The sequence below is a fragment of the Lynx canadensis genome, chromosome A1 (assembly GCF_007474595.2).
Source record: "Lynx canadensis isolate LIC74 chromosome A1, mLynCan4.pri.v2, whole genome shotgun sequence".
In the NCBI taxonomy this organism is placed as follows: domain Eukaryota; kingdom Metazoa; phylum Chordata; class Mammalia; order Carnivora; family Felidae; genus Lynx; species Lynx canadensis.
Window position 1 is genome coordinate 112,262,311 of NC_044303.2, and position 17,972 is coordinate 112,280,282.

At 52.6% G+C, this 17,972-nt stretch overlaps 1 protein-coding gene across 1 annotated transcript; it reads right to left on the reverse strand.

Annotated features, from left to right (window-relative positions):
- Nucleotides 1-2,378: 2,378 nt before the first annotated feature.
- CXCL14 (C-X-C motif chemokine ligand 14) lies at nt 2,379-10,522 on the reverse strand. Its single transcript, XM_030318569.1, has 4 exons — nt 10,262-10,522; nt 9,983-10,088; nt 6,111-6,224; nt 2,379-3,555 (listed from the first exon to the last, which is right to left on the reverse strand). Exons 1-4 carry the CDS (start codon nt 10,323-10,325, stop codon nt 3,540-3,542), a joined length of 300 nt encoding a protein of 99 aa, XP_030174429.1. The 5' UTR covers nt 10,326-10,522; the 3' UTR covers nt 2,379-3,539.
- Nucleotides 10,523-17,972: the final 7,450 nt, after the last annotated feature.

Sequence of the window (17,972 nt, forward strand, 5' to 3'; positions counted from 1 at the left end):
TTTTTGAATAGAGGGTCCTGCATCTTTCTTTTGGCCCGGGCCTTGCAGTTATGTAACTGGTCCTGATGTGGTGTCCAAGCTGACCAGGAAAAGCTCGCGGTAGAGGGTTTGGCCAGGCAGAGAGCTGGGCCAGAACTCATGAGGATGTGGCCATCCTGGCGTCAAGCCTGGTGTGGCGCTGCGGACTGCTCAGGAAACTGGAGGAGGAAGGGGTCGGGGGCGTGGCATTTGGAACTCAAGCTGTGCCCCACTTTGAGGAAGCAGTGGTTCTGGAGGTGGAGCCTGCATGGGGGCCTGGGCTGCCTGTGTGCCCCAGTGCCCTTGCATGCCTCCCCAGGGAGGCCCAGGCGAGCCACGTGGAAAGGTGGCCTGGCCTTGCTTTGCTGCATTGGAGTCCTTCTCCTTTCTGGAATGTGGTAGGTGGATACCTCATAGGGCTGCTGAGAAGGCCCAAGGAGAAAAAGGATGAACAACAGCTGCGTAATCAGCATCTTCCCTGGGCAGAGCCCAGTGTCTGGCATCGGAGGACCCTTGTTTGGTGTTTGGTGAAGTGTTGGGGCCCAGAGCCTATTCTTAGTGGTCCAGCTAATAATCGTCTGTTGATGGACAGCGTCTAAGCCATCCAGGAAGCATAGCCCAGGGTTTGTTCTCCAGGGACACACGGTCTCTATAGAAGAGGAGATATTTACACCAAGTCTCTCCCCCCTTCTGCTCCCTGACACACTAGGGCTCGAAGTCCACTTCTCCCTCTACTGATTGTCTGTGTCTCCTACACAAATTTCTTGACCTGTCTGGGCCCCTGCAGCACAGCATGGCTAGCAGGGTGGACATAAAGTGTGCAGGGCAAGGGCCCGGGTCAGTGCCTGGCATGCCATGAAGGGACATTGTTACTGTTCCTAGGAATCCATTCTGTGCTTTGGGAGGTCAGAGAACCAAGGGGACACCTGGACCAGCAGGGCTGGGGAGAAGGTACTCGTCCTGGAACCACAGATGGGACAGAGAGAGCAGGGGGAGGATGCGTGTGTAGTGTGTTTAGAGTGAGCGGAAGGTGAAGTCTGAAACTCATGTTGCATCACAGAGAACCCCATGCCCTGTGGCCCCATGCTGTTGTGCCTTTGCGTTGCCAGGCTGGTGGAGGGGCTCTTGCAGCTGACTTCTTACACTGGGCCCGCCTCATGAGGCCCCACGGCGTGCTGATCTGGGGCCAAGCAGGGTTCAGGGCTCCCAAGGAGAGAGGTCTGGCCTCTGCTCTCCCCGGCCCTGGTATGCCCCCTCTTACTGGGACTCTCCTCCTCTGTTCTGTCGGTGTCTGGTGTCCCTGTCCAGTCTTCCTTCTCTCTCTGTAACACAGGGAAAGGCAGGACTAAGCCCTGGTATAGTGACCCTCGCCCATTCTCTCCTACTCCCCTCAGCAGAAACGCTGTCAGGCTCAGCTATTGGAGCAGTGTGATGAGTGACCGTGGGCAAATTTCTTCACCTCTCTGGTCCTCAGTTTCCTCAGGAATACAGTTGGTTTAACTTGGCGTTGTCAGGAGGTGAGGCCATGCTGGAAAGGGTCGATAGTCGCACTCTGCTGAGGACACGCCAGGGCAGGGTGCTTGCTGTGTGTTCCCCTAAGTGCTGGCAGAACCAGCCGTGCATGTCAGGAAACTGTCCTCAGAGGTGAAGTGCACCTGAGTGCCTGGCTGCTGGTTCCTTGCATAGTGAACAAGAAGTGTGGACAGGGTGGCTGTCCCTTTAGGTAGCCCTGTGGAATGTGGGGGACACAGGTGGGCACAGGGAGGCCTGTCCACCACCTTGGATACAGTGGGCTGTGGGGTTGTGGGTGGTTTGTGTAAAGTACGGAGAGGCCAGATCTTGTGAATATTAAGGGTGCTGACATTTACCATGCACTCACCAGGCACTGGTATCCTGAGTAGGTATGCGCTCGGCACCCCCGGCTTGCAGAAGCAGAAAGAGAGCTTCAGCATCTCTCTGGATGTACCTTCCAGACAGCCTGGCTCCAGAGCCCCACAGCCTCGAGCTGGGCACTTTCCAACTCTCCCTGCATCCCAGTGGAATCATGGGGGCCTGGACCACAGGGATCTTGACTGGTCCCCCATCTGCCATCTTCCCTGAATGGAGACCCTACTGTGACCCTTTAATTCCATATGTATGGACCTGGTTAATCCGATGAACCCATCCTGAGACTTTAAGACCTAGCTTTCTGGTTTTAGGACTGTGATGGCATCCCGCAAAGGTGACAATATTGACAGGTATTTGGGAAACGCCAGTTTTCCTTCCTTCTCAGTGCACTTGTGCCAGTTTATTCACAACGTGGTAAACATATGGTTGTCATCCTGGCCTCACTGGATAGAAAAAAAGTCAGTAGCCTAGAATTTGGGTACGTTTCAAATATATTTTATTACTTTTCTTTTTGTCTTAGAAAGGATATGAAACCTGCATGCAATGCTAATGGTTTCTGACACGTGCATAGCATATGACACAGCAGTACAACGAGGCATATACCAAAGGGGCAGTGTGCGGAGGGGGCGTTCTTAAGAGTCTATGTACAAAGGAAAGGGCGTGGGGTCGCCGTAGCTTTCAAGAGAGGACTGTGCTGCTTAACGTTGAAGAATTACACGGGGCCTTACAGGTAGAATGCTTCCGTACCACGTGTTCTGCCACCAGGAGGGAAAGAAACATGCTTTGAAGGTTCTCCATCATCAATAGTGTGTCTGTAGCCGTGTACTGTGCATGGATTGGTCTCTTTTTAAGTGTTGTTGTAAGGTTTCGCTAACAGTGTTGGGAACTTCGCGTGCTTCCAAAGCAGTAAATACTGAAGCAGTGAACCTTTCACAAGAAGGAGAGAAGACCCAACGCCTTCCTTAAGGGCCCCGTGCTTTGCCATCCCAGAATCTTGGAAATGTTTCCTAGAATACGTAAAAGTTAGCTGGGGTGGGGGGTGGGGGGGGGTGAAGCACATTTCTGTAGCAGACAAATTTGAGTCCCTCACACAACAGATGCAGAGAGATTGGCTTCTGCTTGCCCGGTGACGGGGTCCACTGTGGCGTCCCCCCAAGGCTGTGACCAACCGTGAGCCCAGGAGAGCCCGTGGCAGCTGTGTGGAGGCGCCAGGACCTCTGAGCGGAAGCGTCCCGCATTAGCAACGGAGCAACGCTGCTATGAAATGTTTCAACCAAGCTCTGTGTTCCTCCCAGGCGCTTATAAAGCTCAGATGTAGTGATGTCTGGACAAATACAAAAAAGCATTTTTTTTTTTTTTTTTTTTTTTTACAAAGGAAAGGCATGAGTTTCCCCCCTTTCGGTAAAAAGCAGTGTGTGATGAAGTCTGGAGCACAAGAGAGAAGGGTCTCACATCTGGAAGCCTTTCGCACACAGCTATAAAATGTAAAAACTGACCCTTGGTAAAAAGTGCTTTGTAACAATATATAATTTGTGTCTTATGCCTGTGAGAAAGAGAAGGTTTGTTTTTTATCTGCAGAGTCCTTTGCTCGTCTCCCAGCTGGTGTGAAGTTTTCCTATGAGGGATTTTTCACCCTACTCTTCGTAGACCCTGGGAAGAGAAAACACCCACGTTAAGTGGCTCAGGACATGACACAGGGCGGGGGCTAAGCTGCTTCATCCTTGCCTTCGGGAGTGCCCCTCCCGGGAAGGCAGGAGCTTGGGAGAAGTAGGAGGAAGGGGGGACACCTCAGAGGAGGTCATTGCATGGACCTCAAAATCTTACCCGAATTTGGCTTTGTGCATTCTCAACCTCTGCGATCCTCAAAGCCCTATGGAGCAAGCCCTCTCTATATATGAGGAAACTGAGGCACAAGGGACTTAAGATTTGCCCAACGAACACTGAATGTCCACGGTGGGAATGAGGTCTGTGTCTAGCATGAGCAGGGATGGGGCAGGGGAGGACAGGGCATCCCATCCTTCAACTCAGGCTTGTATCTTCCCTTGTGTTTTGCCCAGAGAATGCATGTCTTCCGGAAAAATGCTAGTTCTGGAAGCTGCTGCCTAAAGACTGAAGGGTGGTTAGTGGGGCTGGGGCCTGTCCCAGAGGCCTGTGGCTCCAGGTCACTTCCTTTTAGTGGTTGTAGGACCTGCATGACCTCCCCCCCTCCCCTCACCTCCCAGACTGTCTCTATTTCAGATCTTAAATCCCTTCTGTTCTGCCCCATGGCTGTTTCAGGGCCATGCTTCGTACTCAGACAGCCCACCCATTCCTCTGCCTCATTCCTTGTTTTGGAGTAAGACCACCTGACTGTATTCCGCCCGATGCTGCTGCTTCCCGTGGCATCCGGGAGCTCTGGGCTCTCAGATGCGGAGCTGCTAGGCTGGCTCCACAGACCAGCAGCTCCTGGGCCTGCCAGCAGCCCCCATGACTAGCCTGGGCCAGCCTGCTGGCATCTCCTTCCTGCACCCTACATTTAGCATTCTCTTGCTGTCTCTGCAAAGGAGACTTCACGGTAGTTTCTTTCTCTCCATTCTACATTCGTGGAGACATTTCCAGCCTTTTACAGGGGGAGGGGAGGTGGGGAGGGCAAGAGATCGTCCCCTTCCTCTCCCAGGATGCCTCGGCCTCCCTAGAAAGAGGATGAATTCATTTTGTAATGAAGCCACGGGAGGCTTGGTCACCGAGTGGCTCTCCTCACTGGAATTTGCAGATCTAAAAAGAGCAGGGCTGCGTTGTCACATGCCTGCCTCCCCGTCGTCAGAGCCATGGCCCAGGTGGAGGGCTGAGGGACAAATTGTGCACATCGCCCGAGTGTCTGCCCTCAGTCCTGTGCAGATGGTCTCAGCCCGCTTCACAGACTGGCCCTGCATTTAGCCCCATTCCACTTGGATGACGCAGGGCCTGGAGAGTGGCAGTGGACAGGACGGGTCCTGCTTCGGCCACGTGAGCTGCCTGCCCTGACCGGAAAGAGGGCTTCATTCCCATCAGATCCACAGAAAATAACCTCTTGCTCTCATCAGTTTCTATTTCAAGCAGTTGCAGACGAGGCAGTTTCGGAGGCAGTGCAAAGGGCTCAGATAGTGGGGTTGGGCCTGAGTGTGGGCTGTGGGGGAGCCGGTCATGGGCTGAGCCTCGAGTGGAAGGGCTGGGGAGGGGGGAGCAACGGGAGGGGTGGCTCGGGCAGCCACTCCAGGCAGGGAGAAGGTGACCTTGGGAGGCCTGGCTTTCTGCCATGTGCTCCCAGGGAAGTCACTCCCTATTTCCACTTCACCCTGGTTTCCCTCTCTGCAGAATGGGGTGCTGGGCCCAGCTCCCAAGGAAGTCCCCTCTGTGTGTGTGTGCACATATATACACACGGTATATAGGTACAGGTGTAGACAGGCCCTGAGTGTGGGAGGAGTAGTTGTGCCCTGGGACACGCTCACTTTTATGTGGTATGGGGAAACGGGGAACTTGCCAGACATGGGACCACAGGAGATCAGAGATGGAGAGTGGCCTTCTGATTGTGGAAACAGAACCCAGAGAGGACAGGGGTCTGGTTCACAGCTCTGGTCATCTGGCCACTGCTACCCCCTGAGATTAACAGTGGCTCTGATTTTAAAGGGTCAAGTCCAAGGTCCCTGCCTGCACCTGCTTGGGAGGGAGTCTGTCAGCTTTCTGGGCAGCAGGGGACACGGGGGCCCCTTGAGGGAAGGAAGTGTTTGTTGGTAAGGTATTGTCCTCATTGTGTGGTGGGGGTACCCTGTGTTACAGTTAATAAACACAGTTACTTAAGTGGTCATGTTTCACCACACAAGAGTCCCAGAGAGCCATGCCAGCCTCTTGCCCGTTCACTTGACAGAGGGAAACTGAGGGTCAGAGAACTTAGGTTGCTTTAAAAAGAAGAGGAATTGAGACTACAGCTTAACACGTTAGCATGGTGCAAACTTTAGTTCACGAAAGGATAACTTTTCGATGCTTACAGTTGTCCAAGGGAGCAAGGGCCTGCTTTGTGAAGCAGCGAGTTCCTTACCCCATGGGGTTATGTGAACAGGCTTGGCTCTCTGCTCGCCGTGGCTACTGTAGCGGGTGTTCACCCCTTCGACGACGCTAGAGGAGCTAGCCGGGGTCTGAGACCTGGGGCTGGTGGGAAGGTAGGTGTGAGGAGGTGGGGGCATGCATACCTGCGTTTCTCATTCCAGGCGTTGTACCACTTGATGAACCGCTTGGTGCTCTGCAGCTTGGGGTGCAGGCAGTGCTCCTGACCCCGGTACCTGGACACGCTCTTGGTGGTGATGCTGAAACGGAGCAGCGTGGGGTGCAGGATTGAGGAGCCTGAAGGGCAGCCCCTCAGTGTGGCCTGTGGGCCGCCCTGGTCTGTCCCAGTCAGGGAGGGCCCTGAAAATGTGGCCGCCTTCCTCCTGTCAGGGGAACGCGCCCTGGTGCTCACTGCCTGGCTGCCTCTTTGGAAGGTTCTGGGTGTCCCCTTAGTCTCCGATTTCACATACAGTTTAACCCTGTATGGAGTGATTGGCTCTCACTTCTCCCCTGGAGTTCTTAGGGTCTGGGATAGTCCCCCTCCCCCTACCCCCTCCCCCACAAGGCTGTTGCCTACAGGGCTCATGCCTCCCTTGGAGAACAAAGCTCTGGGGACTCTTCCAGCTCCTCTAAACCTAGGATTGGAGAGGTGGAGAGAGCTAATATCAGCAAGGTGCACACGCCGAGACCCCTTTCCTTGGGTACAAGGAACTTGCTCGTGGCAGGGCTCAGACATGCCCTGCACATGGGTGGTCTCTGTCTGACCCTTCAAACCCCAGCACCCCTTGATCCTCTGAAGTCTGTCCCGGGGCTGGGACATGACGGATCCTGAAGTTAAGTCTTGCTGGCCTTGCAGCCCATTTTGATTCCTGAGCCTGAAGTCCCAGTTGTCTCAGCCCCCAGCAAGAAAATAAGACCTCCTCCCCTCAGGCCTCTGTCAGCCCATGTGCCAAACCGAGTGGAGGCCCTAGCCGTGCGGCAGAAAAGCAGGTGGCACTGTACAGAGTGTAGGGCCTGGGTGTGAATCCCAGCTCTTTCTGTAGGACCTTGGGTAATTTCTCTTAACCAGTTTGCCCATCTATAAAATGGGTTTAATAATAGGACCTACCTCTTAGGGTTATCGGGTAATGAAAGGGTATAATGTATGCAGAGTGCCTAGCACCTGGTAGATGCAATGTGGAGAATTCCTGTCATTAGTAATTGTCTTGGAAGATGAGATGGCCAAGGAGAAAGAGAAGCCTTAGTGTGTGAGCTCCAGCCTGGACAGGGAAAGCAGGACTGCTGCCCAGGACTGCCATGCCCCTCTCACCCTGGGCTGGGCCAGGGTGGCAGGATTTTAGGAGGAAGCTTCTGGGTAGGGGAGGAAGGATGGTGTTCCAGAACAAAGGACCACCTAGGGGATGTGGAAAAGGGGAAGGTGAGAGGTGCCACTCCCTGAGTGGTCATGGCACGAACAGATGATGGTGGGCTGGGGAATGAGCTGAGGGGGCAAAGAGGGGCAGTTGGAGGCTGGATTGGGAAGAGAAAGAAGGGAGGGAGAGAGGGCAGTTAGGGCCCTGCAGGTTCTCAAAGGTAAAGTGTCAGGGCACATGGGCAAAGTTCTAGATGGGAGCAGGGCCACCACAAACTGAGTCTCCCTGTTGACAGGGAGAGAAAAACCGAATCTTGCCACCAGAATGGGGGCAGAATATTTCTGGGCAACTTGTTCTCTTCCCTTCTCTGTGCTCAGAGTTTCCAAGGCCCCCCCTTGCAGCCTAAGCTTCCTAGAGCAGGGGTGGCTCTTCTGCTAAATGCTGTGGACTGGGCTCTGCCTTCACTGGCCCTCTGAGACCAGTCGCTCCCCAGGTCCTGTCCCTCCTGCTAGGTCTTCAAGCATGGGGCCAGGCTTCCCAGTGCAGTGTGCTTGTTCTCCTCTCCATAGTACTCGGTCACTCTGCGGGAATTTAACCCACTGCTCTCTCTGCCTACAGTGCTGCTTTTGCACTTGAAGTGAAGGGATGTGAAGCCTGATGAAGATGCCCTCCTCAGTTAGGTCACTGTGCAGGCTGGGGATTCCCAATTCTGAAGGTCGGGGCAGTAGGGAAGACACTCAGCCCTCCCACCACAGTCCTTGAATGCTTGTCACAACACTGGGACTATGAAAATTGGTTGTGGGGTAAAGACATGACGATTTATATTCCCAGCAGTTGCTCAGGAATTCTGGGTCCTGTGTCCCCTCTCCTCAGTGGTTCTGGGGTGCTGAGGGTTTGGGCAAGAGTTCATAGGGCACAAATGGCCCTTTATAAAATCTGGAGTCTACTCCCACTTGCAAAGCACACTGGCCTCCCCACCCCACCCCCAGCCTCATCAGAGATTTCTGGGTGACTCAGGGTGAACTGGAAGACTTGCTTTTGTTCAGCGTTTGTGGCTGAAAACCTGCTTTGGCAAAAAGTGCTGGCCCTGCATCTGATCTAGAGACTCTTAGGAGCTTGAGACAGGAGAGGATGTTCAGCCCTTCAGTGCTGTGGGCAGGGCTGGGTGTGGGTGAAGGTTTAGGAAGGAGACTGGTGACTGTGTTTGGACCTCCTGAGGCCCCTGCCAGTTTTCACAAGGTTGCGTAAAGCCTTCTCGCACCTGCCTGCTGTCAGTTTCCTCTCTATTCTGAAAAAATTTAGTCGGGAGAAAGAGTAAACCTGTTTATTGAGGGTCCTTTAGAGAAGTCTCTGCACCCCATACCCTGCTTCTCTTTCTCTGCAAGGTCTTGGCACCTGGCCATGGGGTGTGGGGTGGTTCTCAGTACTTAGAGGAGTGCAAACTTAATTTGCTACGTCCCTGTCATCTTCAGCCCCCAAGCTGGAAACCATGAAGGACTTGTAGCTCCTCCTTTAGCTTGTGGGAACACTAGCCCCCACCAAAAAAAGATTTTCCGGCAGTTCTTCTGGATTTGCGTCTACTAGGCAAGGGACAGGGGTTGATTTATGTGCCTGGGCAGAAAGGCAGTGGGGTTCGGCTTAAGCCTGGTGGCTTTGCAAATTCCCCTAACTTCAGCCTGACTGTGCAGCCCCCAGGTGGCAGTGTGTGGGGGGAGGTGGGCTGCCTTTGCATACACTGTGCGGAGGCCTTGGGACCATCGGGGCCAGCGGATAGAAGGCACTTGCCCAGACTGAGAATAAAGTGTGTCCTGTTTCTGGGGGAGGGGAAGAGGGGCCAATGGTCCGTGGCAGACCACGGTAGCTGCTTTGCCAAGGGCTTCCTTCCTGGCCAAGTGCATACTGATGGGGAAACAGTGGTGCTGGACTCAAGTGGTTAATTGGGAAGGCAGAGGGGCAAGGAAACTCCGTGTTCTCTCACTCTGTCCCAGTTTTAAAAATATTCTTTGCATCCCCACCAAGCAGGGCTCCAGCCGCATGGCACGTTAACCCCAGCAGATCACTTTGCCCAGCACTGCTCAGGCTCAGGGACCCACAAGAGTCCAGCCGGTGGTGGAGGATCAAGGATCAGTCTCAACATGAAATCGCTAGCAGCCAAAAAAGCTGGCTGTGGTCCCCTGGTAGGGAAAAGGCTCTGAAAGGAGGGTTGGGTCTGAGGACTTAAAGACAGCATTTGTTTTAATTCTCTCTCCAGCAACAGAAAGGCAACATGCGTCCCAGTTTGGGTGCAAGTTCAATAGTTCTGGGTGAGTTTGGAGCACTTTCAATCCCGATGCTCTAAAGTTGGCACGACCAGAGCCATTTAACCCTTGATCACCCCAGAATGGTGGGCAGTGCAAGCACCTAGGCTACCCATTTGAATCTTAGCAAGGGTGAACACCCAGAGGCTGTTTCCAGAGAACAGGGCAGTTGTCCCTCTTTCCAAACTCTTTCAGACTGTCACGCCAGCGTCCTAGGGACTTGCTGGGCAATTACAAAGCCTCCTCCAAGGCCTTGCCAAAGGCACAGAGGAATGTCTGTTAGCCCCACCGACCCAGCCCCATGCTGTGCCCCAGCATCGGGTTAAGAGCAGCCCGCGCACACGCTCACGGTGAGGAGCCAGAACTCACATAACCATCTTCTCCTCGCAGTGCGGGTACTTTGGCTTCATTTCCAGCTTCTTCACGTCGCTGTATCGAATCTTGGGCCCCTTTCGGGAGCATTTACATTTGGACCCTGGGAGAGAGAGCGACGGGTATCATTCAGCTGCGTGTGCGGTCTCCTCCCCCCCCCCCCCACCGCCCTAGGTGCCCACCCAGGACCTCGGGGGACCCTGGAAGCCCAGCAGTTGGCGCCCAGGTGCCCCAGGACGGGACGGGACGGCGACAAGAGACCTCCCGGGCACTCACCGTCCACGCGTGCGGCGCACAGCGCCAGGAGCAGCAGAAGTAGCGCGGCGGACAGGAGCCTCATGCTGGCCGGAGGGGCGCGGCGCGGGAGCAGGGACTGGGGAGGGCGCCCGGCCGGCCGGCTCAGCTCTCTCTGCTCGGAGCGCGCCTCCGGCTCTGCTCCGCTCGCTCCCGCTGCGCCCGTCGGTGGGTGCCTGGTGCCGGCTGCGTTCCGCTCTCGGCTCCGCGCTGTCTCCGCAGCCTCCCTCCGCCCGCCCAGGCCTCTTTTAAATCCGCTCCTGCCCTCGCGGCAGCGAGCTCATTAATATGCAGAACCACTCGGTGACTCACTGAGATTTCTCAACGAGGTGGGGGGAGGAGACCTTCCCCGCCCCGGGACCGCGATCTCCGCGGCGCACACTGGGAGCCACGCGCGCACACACCCATTCATACCCGCTGCCCCCTTGCTTCTATACACACTTGCACACCGAGACTCCAGCCCGCGCACACCGCCAGTGCCCCGGCGGTACCGGCTGTTCTGGACTCTTTAGAGGCTGCTTAAGGGCGCTGCTTTTCTGAATCGCATGGTTCCCTCTGGCCAGACAAGCATGCTGTCCTGAGCTGCTGAGAGACCCAGGCCCGCGGCCCAGATCTTCTGAGAACTGAAAGGGTTTTGGAACAGGTGCCAGGTGTGAGTGCCAGCAGGCCTGACTCCTAGGGCGTGAGTTGTCCCTGTTGGGCCAGCAGCCTTGGTGGCCAGAGCACAAGGCCAGGTCTGGAGGGAGGTTGCCATAGGTTGTACAGGAGCAAAGTCATTGCCTGTGGTCACTGCGGCTGGCTCAAAGGATGCGCCCGAGGGATTTTTGGTCACTCTGAGAGGAAGACTTCCTAAAGTTGGTACATGGCTGTGCGAGCTGCCTGCGGAGTGGTGAGAACCAGCCAGGGGTTCCTTGCTGTCATACCATTCTCTAAAGGCTCTGCCCAGCAGGGAGACATGGCAGTGGTAACCATTTGGACAAAGTTCATGTTCCAGACATGTGCCAGGCTCTGTGGCGTAGTGTTGTGGGCCAAGGCAGGGCAACAGAGATTCCTGCTTCATCACTTACCAGTGCAAGTGACCTCACTACTCTGAGCCTTCATTGTGCCTTCTGTAAAGCAGGAGTGTCATAGTGCATGTCACAGGGTGGCTGTGAGAGGTGTGGAAGATCACACGTGTAAAGTGTCCGACAGAATGCCTGACCCATAGTTGGTGCCCAGGAAATGTTACCTATCGATATCATTATAGTATGTATTTTAACCTATGTTATTTTGATTCTTATAAATCATTTTCCAAGTTGGTATTTTCATTCTTTTTTTGACAGGCATGGGAACAGGTTTAGAGAGAAGAAATAACTGGTCTAAGACCACAGAGCCAGGTGGCTAGGTCAGGAGGGGCTGGAGAATTGGGGCTCCAGCCTCTGGGCTACCCTGCCTCCCTCAGGCACTTGGGGAAGTGCTTCCTTCTTAGACCCAGCAACAGGGGATGGAGTATCTCAGGCTCCAAGGGTCCCTGGGCTTGGCTCCCAGGCCAGAGCTGAAGCCAGGGCAGAAACTGCCAGGTTCTTCCAGCTCACACAGCTCTGTGCTGTCAGCCCAGCAACTCCCTGGGGGTGCAAGTACCCAAAGGGGGTCCTGGGAGGATGGAGAGGGCAGGCTGCTGGGGACAGAGTGGAAAATGTGTACCGTCTCTTCCCAGTTTGAGCTCCTTGGCTACCTGGAGGGGACGCTGAGCCATGAAGGGCCAGCAGAGCTTATGAGCTGGCTTCAGGCCATGTCCTGAGTCCTGTGCATGCAGTTGGATTTGTACTTGAAGCAAGGCGAACCGCTGGACATGTGGGTTTATCTAGAAGATGAGACCAAGGGAGTGATTTGGGGCAATAGCATTACTTTTCAAAATGTTTAGTCTTTCAAAAAAAATTTTGGTACAAAACCAAAATGTTTGTTACAGAAAAATCAGAAAACACAAGCAGAGGAAAACGTAAAAGAACACACTTCCACCCACTCGGAGGTCTACACCAAAATGCTAACAGTGTTATCTTTCCCAGCACTTTTGTGTTTGTTTGCATGCATGTGCACAGGTGTGATCAGTGTGCGTGTCCTGTTTGAAAACCCACTTGTTTTACCTGTCTCTGTATCGTCAACATTCTCCCATATGACAGGTTTTGCTTCTACGGTCTCTCTTTAATGGCATCATATATGGTCACCTAGCATTGTGGCTGAGAGCTCAGTGTCTCCATGTCAGACTGCCTGGGTGTGAGTCCTACTACCAGCTATGTGACCTGGGGCAGATGACTTCACTCTTTTCAATACTGATTTTCTAACCTGTGAGGTTGTGATGCTAATGGGACCTATGGCAGAAGGAGAATTGAATGAGATGCTGCATGAAAAGCTTTTCATGTGGTCCCTATGACAGAGTAAGTGCTCAGTAAATGCTATGGATTGTTGTCATTATTTTGGGTGCAGCCCAGTCCACTGTACAGATGTACTGTAATTACTTTAATTATTCTTTGCTAAATGTTTAGATTGTCTTGAACCATGTTCTCTCAGTGGCGTGTGACATATACTCTTGTAGCTCAATTTTGGGGCAGCCCTTTAAAAATTGATCGTGTCTCAGAATCACTGGGCCATTGGGGCATGCTCATCTAAGGCTTTTAATACAAATTTCCCTTCAAAAAATATAATCCATTTTATTTTTCACAAGGAATTTCTTACCTGCCAAGGTTTCTCAGAGCATGTGACATAGATTTTTAAATTAACAATGCTGATTAGGTAAGTGGGATCTGACAGCGTCAGGGATCATGGGCACCAAGCTTTTGTTGGAAAAACTAGTTGGCCCTAAACATACGGACCAGTTTCCCAACTTCCAGGGCCAGACCAGAGGTCAGACCACCCATTGTTTTGCCCCCATTTGTACTCCGTAGACTACGTATGCTCATCTTTTGTTTGCAAAATACAGCCATGTGTTTTTGCAAGCACAGCTCACTCCTGTTTGTGTGAGTTCTTCGGGGGGCCATGGGTAGAGGAGAGGATGGGGGCCTCCTGCTGCCAGCCTGTCTGTGGATGATGCTGCTCAACTGGGAGAGAGAGGGGGGTCTTGACTTTTGACTTGCCTTTTGGGTGCAGACTCTCCCAAACTCATGTGGGGGTCTTTGAGCAGGTGGAGGAGGCAGGGTGAGGTGGATAAGGGTGAGGCAGTTCTGTGCACAGTGGCCCTAATTCCGGGGTGATCCCTGGGGTGTGATGAAGGACCACACACACATTCTGCCCTTTGGGGCATAGTCTGGTGTGTGTGTGTGTGTGTGTGTGTGTGTGTGTGTGTGTGTGTGTGTGTAGGTGCCTGCAGCTATTTATGGTCAGGCTGGCTTCTGTGGAAGGGGTACATGCAATGTGTGGGGGACACAGAGGTGGGAGGAAATAGAAGCAGGAAACCATTCCTTGAGGGAGTGGAAAATTGGCTGACCCTAGGGATTTCCATATTTATTCTGTTCACAGTGATTGAGCACCCACTGTGTTCCAGGCTCTGTGCAAGGTGCTAGGGATAAGGTGAACAGAGGAGGGATGCGCCTGTCCCCAAGGGGTTCAGAGTGTAGTGGGGAAGATGGACGTTAATCAGACAACCAGAAATGCACCTGAAATTACTGCAGAGCTAGATGTGATGAAGGGAAGCTGATGCTATGGGCCTCACCAGGGGATCTGACCAGGTGGGGAGGTGGGGATGGCTTCCCAGAGGAAATGTCCACCGGGCTGCAGTCTGAAGGATAAGGAGGAGTTAACCAGGTGGCAATGGCAGGGGCCCATTCCTGCCCCCTTGTAGTCTGTGCTCCTCACACAGTGATCTCCTGTAGGTAAACCCCTGCTTAATGCCCTACTGGCTCCTGATTTCACCCAGAGTCCAAGCCAGTCCTTGCCAGTGCCCCGTCCCCTCGTGACCATCCGCCATTCTCTCCTTGGCCATGCTCTACCACAGTGCCTTGTCTTCTCTGTCAGACATGCCGAGCCTGGCCCCATCTTGGGATATTGTGCTTGCTGACCCCTCTGCCCAAACTACTGTTCCCCACGTGTTGGCAGGTGGCTCCTCTGTACAGAAGTCTCAGCCGGAATAGTGACTCTTCAGAGTCAGTCACACCAGCACTCTCACAGTCACTCTCTATGCCACTGGTATATTTTACTTTTTACATTGTATGTGCAACAACCTCACACTGTACTATGTTCAGTTTATTTGGGAGTGTGTTGTGGGTCATCTTCTGGTCTGCTGGTTCCATGAAGGTAGAGTCTCTGTCTTTCTTGCTCATCCTCAGTAAATCTAGGCTGTGTAGACTACAAGGTCAGGGTCGGGGGGTGGGGGGGAAGAGTGTGTGTGTGTGTGTGTGTGTGTGTGTGTGTGTGTGTGTGTGTGTTTGTGTGTTTGCGAAGGGAGTGGGTAAGGGTGGCCATTAGCAAGGCCACGTTCTGAGGAAAGCCAGTTCTTCCCAGTGCATTTGCTTCAGAAAAGTGTTTGCCGGAGGGAGGAGGAGGTGACTGAGCAGGAGTGTGGGATTCCAGGAAACCCCACAGGTGTCAGGGCACCACCTTATAGATCCGCTGAGCAGGTGGATCCTAAGTGGTCAAGGCTGGTTTCCTGTCCAGGGAGCGGAGAGACAACACTTCCTGTGGTGAGATCAGTGTGCCTTTCCCTGAGTGTCTCCCCCACCCTGTGGGACCCTGGGCAGCCAGTTGCCTCCTCTTTGCTGGCTCTCTTTTAGCACAGTTCTGCATAGTGACCCCCCTCCCCAGGGCCTCATTCTGAGGGAGAGGGGGATGCAGGCTGAGGTTTCCTGAGGACAACACTTGGTTTTATTCTTTATACTTGGAATGGTTAGGGCAGCTGAGCAATTAAGCCTACAGGAAATGGTTCAGGGGGTAGCCAGGCAGTGTTGAATTAGGCTTCAGGCAGCCTTGTGGAGCAGAGGGGCCCTGACTCCAGTGGGTAACTGAGAGTGTTGTGTGTTCCCCCAAGCATGCTACAAGATGCTTGCAGCAAATATGACAGACGAACCATTAACATTCACCCTGCCATTTATTTATTCAGCACCACCTCACTGTAGACAAACATCTTCACTATATCAAGAACACAAACAAAGATATTTTCAAAGGAGGCCCTAATAAATAAATGAGCAAAGGACAGACATCAAAGGGCAATTCAGGGGAAAAAGAAAGAAAAGCAATTATTAACCAACTCATGAAAGAATGTGCATCTTCATTAGCAATCAAGGAAAACCACATTAATGCTGCAGTATCATGGCATTTTGGTTTGGGTCCTACCAGATAATGAATATTTAAATTTTTAAAATGTTTTATTTTTGAGAAAGAGAGAGAGAGAGAGAGAGAGTATGAGCAGTGGAGGGGCAGAGAGAGAGAGAGAGAGAGAGAGAGAGAGAGAGAGAGACACACACAGCATCTGAAGCAGGGTCCAGGCTCTGAGCTGTCAGCATAGACCTTGACTAGGGCTTGAACTCACGATGTGAGATCATGACCTGAGTTGAAGTTGGATGCTCAACTGATTGAGCCACCCAGGTGCCCCATGAATATTTATTTTAAATAGTAATATCCAAAGCAGACAATGGTAAAGGGAGGGAGCAGAACTCAGCATCCCTGGTGGGACTACAAATTGGTACAAGATTTTGAGAAATTATATTTATGGTATGTATCCAGAGTGTTTGAAATAAACTACTTTTTCCCCATTAACCCACTTCAGTTCTATTTAAACAGCTGATAAGGGAGAAAGGCTACGTGCAAGTAAGGAGTTAACCTAAAGACCCAACAATGGGACGTTGGTTAAGTAAACAGTGAAAGCTCTGAATGAAATATTATACTGGTGTAAAGACTCCTGATTATAGAATCTGTGGAATTTCGCAGAGTAAATGCTTATGCAGTAAGGAGAGACAACACAAGGTCGTGTAAACACCGTGATTGCAAATATTTAAGGCAGCAACCGCTATGTAAAGCATGGCAAAGTAAGAGATACAAACATCGCCCTCTTTGAGTGGTGGGACTTTGGGCATCTTGTAAAGGGTTCCCTCCTTGCTTTCCAGTTTGTTTGAATGTTCTTAGTATGAAAGGGACTCAAGAGCATTCAGATGAGGCGGTGCGGCCTAGGGAAGTCTTAGCTCCACTTTGTGGGACAGTAGGCTCTCCTGCCCTGCGGCCGGCACTGCACAAGCAGCACGTACCTACCGTTCTTGGTGGTGTGGGTGAGGCCCGTGATGAGGGCTCGTGCCCCGTCTTCACAGCTGTCCATACTTTTCGCAGCACAGCTCGCTGGCCTGTCCCCACAGGCCTCACCCGGCCTAGTCCTGCTTTGTGTCCTCCTTCTCTAACCATTCCTGCTTCATGTTCACAGCAGGGTGCTGGCCTCTCCCCCAGGCCTCTTGGAAGGGAGCCCTGTCTCCTGACATGGGTCCTGGGAGCTGCCTCTCACCGGTTGCACTGTAGCCGAGTCCCCCGTCCCTCCAGCCACACCCTCTCTTCCTCAGTTTCTTAAAAACTGCAACTCAAGCTCCTTTGCTGTCTATCTGTTCCATCTGAAGGCTTCTGCCCCGGCCGTTGGCCAGGTTGATCGCTGCTTTGCCTTCTTAACCTGCAAAGATGTCATTTCACAGGGAAGCCTTCCCAGACCATGCACACCTGCCCCTCCCTTACCCTATCCCGATCTGGGAGAGGTTACTGCTGTCGGCCTTCATGGTCTATAGACCCACTTCTCTTTGGCACCACTCCACACACCTACAAAGGTTCATTCAAGGTTTTCCCCATCCGTCCATGCGCTTCAGAGGACCTTCTTGTCCTAGCAGGAATCCAGGTCCTGCCCCACAGCCGGTGCTGAATGAATGAATGAGTGAATGAGTGATGAACAAATTACTGCAGATCACAGTTTACCACAGTCTGGTGAATTAGAGTCAGACTTCTTGGTTTAGAATGCTAGTCTACCACAGTGTGCCTCCCTGTGCCTTTGCTTCCTTACCTGTAAAAAGAGGGTAGCGGGGCACCTGGGGGGCTCAGTCAGTTAAGAGTCCGACTTTGGCTCAGGTCATGATCTCATGGTTTGTGAGTTTGAGCCCCGTGTCGGGCTTCTGTGTGGACATCCCAGAGCCTGGATCCTACTTTGAGTGCTGTATCTCTCTTCTCTCTCTGTCCTCCCCTGCTCATGCTCATTCTCTCTCCTAAAAATAAATAAACATTAAAAGATTAGAAAAAAAAGAGGATAGTAAAAATAATAGGACTGTGGTGGGGATTAAATGAGCTGATACAGGACAAGGATACTGCACGTCTTGTCACATAGCAAGTGCTCCACACATGTCCGCTCTTATTTTTACTATTATTATTAAATCTCCTAGGCTCACTCCCTTATCTGTAGGTTTGCTTGCTAATTCCTCTTGCTTTATATTTGTGAAATGCTTTTATAGCACTTAACTCTGGGTCAAGGATTATTGTGAGTGCTATAGAAATATTAATTTATTGAATCATCATAACCACGTTAGGGTAGGTACCCCCCATCTGTTAAATGGCACGGAGACACAGAGAAGGTAAGCAACTTGCCAAGATAAGTGGCAGGTGGCAGAGCTGATCTTCACCTGGAAGCAGTCTGGCTATAGAATTCTGCTCAGGACAGCCATATGCTGCCCCCTGGGAGGAGGGACCAGGGGAACACGCTCCATTT